Raw genomic sequence first — 9,041 nt, forward strand, 5'->3', positions numbered from 1 at the left:
TTTCTTCTACATTTAAAAGTTAATTTTGGCATATTATAAAATGAGGAATTAAGAAACAAGATTTGCCATGAACCATAAACTAAAATTGCCATGATACATGCACTTAAAATTGTCATGGTTCATATAAAAAATAATTTTAATGGTCAAAGTACTGGAATTGCCATCATAAAAAAACTAAAATTGCCATGCTCTACAAACTAAAATTGCCACATGGCAACTTTAGTTTAAGCACTATGACAACTATAGTGTAAACATCATGGAAAATTTTGGGCAAAAAAAAATTCGTCGAAACATATCAACATGGGGTCTAGTTTTGAAAATCTCATCGAGGCGGATTTAATGACGAAAATAGATTTTTAATTTGACTTTTTAATTAGGAGATAAATCATTTTTAAGCCAAAAACCAAAAAAATTCCTGCTGATGTCATCTGTTTATACGTGGCAAAATGAGTGGTGATGAAAGTGTGTGGGTGATGTGCAAGATGCCACACGTGTGGGCGTTAGTTTTTTCCATTTAAAAAGTGTTCGCATTCTAAAAAAATCAGTATTAAAAAAACATTTTTAAAAATTATTCATATTGTAAAAAATTATTTTCCTTTACAATTTTTTCTTATCAATTCCGAAAATAGTTGGGAATTTCAAATAATTTTTGTGCTTTTATTATTCACAATTTCAGAAAATGTTCTCATTATTAAATTTTGTTCAACGATGAAAAAGTGTTTGGGAATTTGAAAAACAAATTGTGTTTTTCAAAAATGTTTGAAGCTTCAAAAACTATTCTTAAAAATGCAAATTAAAAATTTTCATGTTACTTCAGAAAACCAAATGGATATACAAAAAATCTCAGGAAGACCGCTGCCATAGTAATAGTGCCAAAACGCTACAGTGACCCGTTGCCACAACACCTCCACAAATCGCTTGCCACTGCGACACGTTGCTACATTCCTAATGGACCCACGTAACCGTGGCCTCCCCTGTGTGTCAGGGCACTGTTGGATGCTGAGAGTCATATAGGAGCTCCCATCACGGAGGAGGCATGCATGAAGTATGTGGGGGAGATATGGGGTGTGTTTGGATGAATGGCCCGCACCTGGCTCACACCCGCCATCAAATGTGATTGGTTCCCTTTGTGGCCTCCTCAGCCTGGCCCGATCGATGCAAAAGGAGCTCTCTCAGCTAGGCTGAGGGGAACGTAGGAATCAACGTATGCGGGAGCCAGGCCCGCGCCTGCATTCACGCCTCGACCGCAGCCTCACATATTTCCCTTTCCTCTGCTCGCTGGCGCGCATCGAATCGAGAACACCAACCCACCACCGCCACCGTCTGAGCTGCCGCGTGCGCAACTGGTCCGAGTTTCCATGCCCATGCTGGCGGCTCACCTCCCCGCCTAGAATTGTTGGGTTCCAACGCCGCCCCAACGCCGCCACCGCCATAGTCGAGCGCATCCAGCCATGTGGACAAGCTCGCCGTAGCTCGCCACGCCACCCACCGTAGTAGGTGTAGTCTGCGAGTAGATCAAGTTTTAGGCTCTGCGAGTAGATCAAGTTTTAGGCTCTTTTTGCGGTGATGCATGGTGAATCTATTGCTGGTGTTTCCTAAAACCGACTTTCTAATTTCTGGACTAGAGGGCCTCAATGCCCAGCTCTAGAAAAGGCTCAAAGCCCGAAAAAAATTGGTGCCACTATGAACATTATTTGATGCCGTGAAAAAGTTTGAAATGAACATCAGAGGAAACAAGGAAAATATAAAATAAGAAATTTAGCATTTTCAATTTTTTTTACGAAATTTAGTTTGCAATGATAGAGCTCGAAGTGAAAGTCAGCTGAAACAAAGACATCATTGGATGCACAATTTGGGGTGAAAATAAGAGGAAATCATCCATCTTTGATTTCAACAACAATAGTAAGATAAAGTTTCATAGTAAAAGAGATGTCGCATTGTGAAAATATATCATCTTAGAAACCGATGCTAAACATCCATCTAGAAATTCTAGCAAAATTAAGGCGAGCTCCTAACTTATGACATGAATCCTATTGTCACTTGGCCAACATATTTGTCCTAATGTGCTCCTTCGAACGGTTGCTTGATGGGGATGTAAAGGACATTTGTATATGTGTTCTTGAAAAATAAAATAAATTCATTGCAACATAGATTTAGAAGAGAAATGGAAATCCTAATTAATATATGGAGCTATATCAACTTCATAGCAATTTAAATCTCTGCAAGACATGCTAAATGGGATGGATACAAACAACAATTGTGATAATTTGACCTACCGCTAGAAGTCCCCAAATTATTCACACCATTTCAGCATTAACTAATCAGTCAATCTACAAATGGAGAAATAGGCAGATGTTGGCCTCGTCCAGGCCTGCTTGTCCCCATGTCTCCGCCACCGTGTCTGACAACCCATTAAAGCATACTTTTTTTCTTACTGCTCCATGGCAGAATAAACACCAATAATTTGTTCCACATGAAGCCTTTTCACCTCCCAAGCTACAACTATGTTCTATGCAATTCTGGCTCTGAAGAAATGCTAGCATTCTCTTGTCCCTAATAAGTTCAGAGGCATATTTGGTTTGCATGAATGCATTCTCAAAAGTCAAGTTTTGCCAAAGGATTTGGTTTGTAATTTCTTTATTTCAAATTTTGTTTGCATTTTTTAGAATGAGTGTTGAATTGTTTTTTCTTTTATTTTTTAACAATTTTATTTTGTTTTTTCTAGGATAATGCCTAAACATAGACTCAAGGCATGCATCTAGGATTTACTTCAACCCAAATTTACAAAAAAAAATCATTCACTTGTAGTTTAAGTTTTCACTGAATGCACTGAATGACTTAAACATAGCGAACGTACTCCAAAACTTTCAAAATTTTAAACGTAACTTCTAATGGTGTATCTTGAGTGTATAAAAGTTTCAAGGATAACAATGAAGTAGCGGCCCCTTTGTCTTCGGACCTGACTCGTTCCCTCTCGATTCCACCAAGGGGGTGCTTCGATCACCAATCAGTAAGCCTCACAAATTTCGCAAAACCTTCTAAAAAAATTAGCACGGCGTCTAGGGATCTGCAGTGACACCTGCCCAGCTTCATGTTTTCCAACCTTCATTTAATTTTTTCATAATTTAAAACCAATAAACTACATGTTCGGTGCCGAGTCCTGGCATCCAGATGTTTGGAGTTCCTTCTCTTTTCTTAAAAAATGCCTAAACATAGACTAAAGAACACAAATATGATTTTTAACCCAAACTTTCTAAGTCTATCATACACTCACATTTCAAATTTTAATCACATGAACCTAATTCCTGGAAATGCACTAAATGACTTAAATAGAGCAACCAACCCCAAAAATGACAAATTTTGGCATGTGTCATTAACGTTCTATTTAGAGTGTAGAAAAAAATATCCATTGTCAACCAATGAAGCAACTGCCACTTGGCCTTCAAACCTGACTCTTTCCCTCTCAAAACATAGATTCTTACTCAGAGATGCTCTAGATTAAAAAATGTGCACATCATAACTTTTGAGCTACCTTGTGAAAATTTTACCACAATATGTTGATGTCATCTGAGGGCACCATGCCAAGTTTCATGCTTTTCAGACTTCATTTGCGTTTTCGGAATTGAAAAACAGAAACCCTCTATGTTCGAGGTATGAGTCTAGATGTATGGAATTATTCTTACTTTATTCGATAAGGCCTAAACATAGACTAAATAACAAAAAAAAATTGCCAACATTTCTAGGCACTTGCGGTTCAAATTTTAATTATATGCACCTAATACCTAGAAATGCACTAAAAACTTAAATATATGTAACAAACGTCAAAGAATTCCAAATTTTGATATGTATCATGTAATGATGTATATTGACTGTAGAAAAAAAAATCAAGGTCAACCGATGAAGCAACAATCACTTGGCCTTCAAACAGGACCTTTTTCTCCGGAACCTAGATTCTTACTCGAAGATGGTCCAGTTTCTAAGTAGTGTATGTCACAACTTTCACGAAACCTTGCCAAATATTACCACAACAGGTTGATGCCATATGAGGGTACCGTGCCAAGTTTCATGTTTTCTAGACTTTGTTTGCATTTTTCAGAATAAATGAACCACCTTCATGTTCGGGGTCGAGTCCCGACACCCAAACGTTTGAATTTTCTTTTCCATTATTGGATAAGTCTTGAACATGGACTTAAGAACACAAATATGATTTTTCACCCAATTTTAACGTTTTTCCATGGACTTGCAGTTTAAATTTTAATTATATACACTAAACGACTAAAATGTACTAAATGACTATAAAAGGAAGAGAGATGGGAAATAAAATAATATAAAATAAATCAAAATAACTAATGAAAAAATAACTAGGCATAAATGCGAAACAGAAAACAAATAATGTATAAAAGAAGAGTATAGAAAAAGAAATATATATTTGCCTAGTTCTACGTGGCAGAAAGTCTGCAAAGCATGTGGTTGGCACATGTGGTTGGTGAGTGCCAGGTAGCAGGAACTTGGCAAGCATGCGATTTGACGAGTATCGTCCTAGTGTATTTTCGTGTACGGCAAATGCCATATTTACTAGATGACGAAATGCACTCGACAAAAAAATCTTACGGGTCAGTTCTTTTGGGCGGCTTAAGAAATAAGCTGGCTCTCCTCAGTTTAAAATATAAGCTGTCCTCAAAATTTGTTGAAACTTTTTAATAAGTTATCCGACAACTAGTTTAGAAGACCCGATTAATAAGAGAGGCGGTTTATGGAAAAAGATATGGAGGAGAGAGCTTATTTTTTAAGCTGTTAAAAGAACTGACCTACAGTAGACAAAGTTTTGGATTCCAGTATTGGACATAGCAGGGGAAGGGAGGTGACGGTGCCACTGCCAAAACGCTTTTTTAAATACGGTGCACAAATTACTGGGTTGCACTGGATATACGTCCTCCTATAGTAGTAGTAGCTAGCTAAATTAATTGGCAGCCACACATATAGTTGAAACCAAAAGTCCAACACTTGTCGCCAGAGGCGCTCCTGTCTCCGGAAGCCATTCCAAACCATGCATGCATGCATGCAGCGAGACGAGCCCCCGACCGTCCACTTTGCCCGTCAAAAGAGATGGCAAACAACTCGTATATAAAAACCCTATGCAGTTTCACCGTTCGTCGCTCACAACACGAAGAGAGACACATGCACCAGGAATCAATTAGCGGTCAGCGTCAGCCATGGCCGGCCTGCCTCGCCTCGTCGTGCTCCTGCTCCTCGTCTTCGCCGTCCCTGTCGCCCAGCCCACCCCCTACAGCGACAACCTCCAGGACGCGTGCAACAAGACGCTGTTCCCTAAAGTGTGCATCCAGTCGCTGACGACCAACCCGGAGACCCGGACAGCGGACGCGCGCCGGCTGGCCGAGCTGTCCGTGTACGTGGCCAAGGAGGTAGGCACCACGGTGGCAGCGTTCGCTCACCACGAGCTCAGCGGCGTCAAGGAGGACACCCTGTTCAAGTGCCTCGACGGCTGCTCCGACGACATTGAAGAGACGGTGGCGCACCTGAGCGCCCTCACCCGCGAGCCCACCTGCGCCAAGTTCCTCGAGATCAAGTCGTGGCTGTCCGCGACGCTGGGCGGCTCCAACACCTGTGAGGAGACCTGCAAGGACGCGCCCATCAGCGACGTCAAGAACGCCGTCGTAACCAAGAGCCTCGAGTTCGAGAAGCTGCTCCGCGTCACGCTCGACCTCATCACCGAGGCGTCTGGCCCCATGCCCGCCGCCGGCGCCGCGGTGGCGCCCACGGCGTGGGACAGCGGCGCTCCAGGATCCTACGGCGCCAGCACGTCGGGCTCCTACGGCTCCAGCGCACCTGAGTCGTTCGACAGTGCCAGCGCGTCGGGCTCCTACGGCTCCAGCGCGTCGGGCTCCTACAGCTCCAGCGCACCTGAGTCGTTCGACAGTGCCAGCGCGTCGGGCTCCTACGGCTCCAGCGCACCTGAGTCGTCCGACAGTGCCAGCGCGTCGGGCTCCTACGGCTCCAGCGCATCGGCATCCGAAGCACCATCCACTGATGCGTCGGCGTCCTCGAGCGCACCTACCTCCGAGGCACCGTCAGCTGACGCGTCGGGCTCCTACGGCTCCACCGCATCGGGCTCCGAAGCACCATCGGCCGATGCATCGGCACCCTCGAACGCACAAACCTCCGACTCAACGTCAGCTGACGCACCGGCCTCCTCCTACGGCGCCTCCAGCGGGCCAGCTGCCGATGCACCGTCGGCATCCCCATCGGACGCGGACGCTCCATCTTCCGGGGCTGCCGACTCGCCATCGTCAGGGGCATCATACGGGTCTGCCGGCGCACCGTCCCCGTCCGGGTCCGGCGCCAGCGCTCCTGAGGCCGATTCGACAGCATGAGAAACGCGCGCCCTGCTGATGCTTTGGTACCTAGGGTAAACTTTTTGGCTCTAGATTCTACCCGTCGTCTTGTGCTGCTGTGCGCGAGAGGATGCTCATGCTGATGCACTTATGGTCTTTAGTCCGTGGTTGGTCGAGAAACCAAGTAGAATGGAATGTTATGGTTCTATTCAAAGTGTAGTGAGTCAATTTTGTATGTTATTTTTCATTTAACTATTCATCATGGGTGCAATGTACAACTGGATTGTTCTACGGTAATTTTCATTCAAAAGTTAAATAACGTTATGTACAACAAAGAAAAGAAAACACATAAACATGCCATCTAACCAATAACAGCTCTAGGAATGTCCATGATGATTAAGCTAGTTTATCTATAATCCAGTCTCTGAAGGCCTGTCTGTGCTTCTCTTTAGTTCTCAGAATAATCAACTTAAGGTCATCTCTGAGTAGTTTCCTCCATGCTTGAACTGATGAGTTTTGAGCCTTGAAAATTTTGGAGTTTCTCTACATCTAAATGTGCCAGCAGCCCATGGTGATTACGGTCACTGCAAACTGCCTGGGTAGATGGCTTAACAACAAATTTATCTCATCGGAAACATTGATGCCTCTGACTTTGGAAGGAACAATAGAATCCCAACATTGCAGAGCAAAAGGGCAGTCCCAGAGCAGATGAAGACTGGTTTCCTCACAAGAGCAGCTACAAAGCTCACAATTGTAGTTGGGCAGATGAAAATGCTTTCTGGAAAGGAGATTTCTGACATTTACTCTGTCATGCAGAATCAACCAGAGAAAAATCTTATATCTAAGCATTGCAGCACTGTTCCAAATACTCTTGAAGAGTTGTGAGATTACTTCTTTTCTTTGCAGATGGTGATACATTTTAATAGCAAAAAATCCCTCTTTATGCTTATTCCAGGAGAAGCACCATGTGTCCAGTGAGTTATTCAGTTGGGTAGCTTGCATGATAGCATTGATTTCTTGAAATTGCTGGTGACACTACTAGGAAAATGTTTATAGATAGAAGTTTACCAGTAGCGCGTTTTTGTGACCCCACGCTACTAGTACTTACCAGTAGCGCTGTGTAGAAAACACGCTACTACTAACATATAACAACATCATTTGTTTACTTGGGCCGCGCTACTGTTACATGGGCCGCAGGGCAGAAACAGTAGCCCACTTAGCTGTAGCATTTGTTCTGAAAGGGCGCTACAGCTGGTTGGCTTAGCAGTAGCGTGGTACTCCAACCAGCGCTACTACTATAGCTAAAGAAAACCGGCCCGATCGAGCGCCCCCCGCACCCCCTCACTCTCACGATCGATGTCACCCCAATATGCGACCCTATCCAAAAGGAACTCGAAGGTCCCATCAAGGATAGACCCGCATATTGAAACGCTTTTGCAAGGTGGATATCGTTACATCAACATTACATAATAGATGGGGATACATACAAAAGGCATACAATGCCACACGAATACAACATCACAATACATGAGAACAACATCCGACTACGGATGAAACACAAACAGAAACTCGAACGACATCCACCCTGCTAGCCCAGGCTGCCGACCTGGAACCTATCCCCTGATCGAAGAAGCAGAAGAAGAACTCAACGCAAGCAAGCATCGCTCTCGCGTCATGATCATCGCATAAACCTGTACCTGCAACTGTTGTTGTAGTAATCTGTGAGCCACGAGGACTCAGCAATCCCATTACCATGGGTATCAAGACTAGCAAAGCTTAATAGGAAAGGAAGGGGTAAAGTGGTGAGGTTGCAACAGCGACTAAGCATGATATGGTGGCTAACCAACGCAAATAAGAGCGAGAAGAGAGCAAGGGGAACGGTCGTGAAGCTAGCAATGATCAAGAGGTGATCCTGAACACCTACTTACGTCAAACATAACCCAGAAACATGTTCACTTCCCGGACTCCGCCGAGAAGAGACCATCAGAGCTACACACGCGGTTGATGTGTTTTAATTCGGATCTGGTGTCAAGTTATCTACAACTGGACATTAACAAATTCCCATCTGCCAATAACCGCAGGCACGGCTTTCGAAAGATTATACCCTGCAGGGGTGTCTCAACTTAGCCCATGATAAGCTCTCACGATCAACGAAGGATATTCCTTCTCCCAGGAAGACCCGATCAGACTCGGAATCCCGGTTTACAAGACATTTCGACAATGGTAAAACAAGACCAGCAAAGCCGCCCGATGCGCCGACAATCCCGATAGGAGTTGCACATATCTCGTTCTCAGGGCCACACCGGATAAGTCAAGCTACGAGTAAAACCAACCCTCGAGTTGCCCCGAGGTGGCCCCGCAGGCTGCTCGGTTCGGACCAACACTTAGACAAGCACTGGCCCGGGGGGGATAAAATAAATATGACCCTCGGGTTGGCCGACCCAAGGGAAAGGGATAGGTGGTGGTGAGGCAAATGGTAAAACCAAGGTTGGGCCTTGCTGGAGGAGTTTTATTCAAAACGAACTGTTAAGAGGGTCCCATAAATCACCCGACCGCGTAAGGAACGCAAAATCCGGGAACATAACACCGGTATGACGGAAACTAGGGCGGCAAGAGTGGAACAAAACACCAGGCATAAGGCCGAGTCTTCCACCCTTTACCAAGTATATAGATGCATTAATATTATAA

At 44.2% G+C, this 9,041-nt stretch overlaps 1 protein-coding gene across 2 annotated transcripts; it reads left to right on the forward strand.

Annotated features, from left to right (window-relative positions):
- Positions 1 to 5,154: 5,154 nt before the first annotated feature.
- On the forward strand, positions 5,155 to 6,612 carry LOC123117272 (pneumococcal serine-rich repeat protein). 2 transcript variants are annotated; one of them, XM_044538057.1, is made up of 2 exons: positions 5,155 to 5,838; positions 5,941 to 6,612. In XM_044538057.1, exons 1-2 carry the CDS (start codon positions 5,214 to 5,216, stop codon positions 6,390 to 6,392), a joined length of 1,077 nt encoding a protein of 358 aa, XP_044393992.1. In that variant the 5' UTR covers positions 5,155 to 5,213; the 3' UTR covers positions 6,393 to 6,612. The 2 variants fall into 2 exon arrangements, with proteins under 2 accessions (XP_044393992.1, XP_044393991.1); XM_044538056.1 differs by having other exon boundaries at positions 5,155 to 6,612.
- Positions 6,613 to 9,041: the final 2,429 nt, after the last annotated feature.

The sequence above is a fragment of the Triticum aestivum genome, chromosome 5B, assembly GCF_018294505.1.
Source record: "Triticum aestivum cultivar Chinese Spring chromosome 5B, IWGSC CS RefSeq v2.1, whole genome shotgun sequence".
Taxonomy (NCBI): domain Eukaryota; kingdom Viridiplantae; phylum Streptophyta; class Magnoliopsida; order Poales; family Poaceae; genus Triticum; species Triticum aestivum.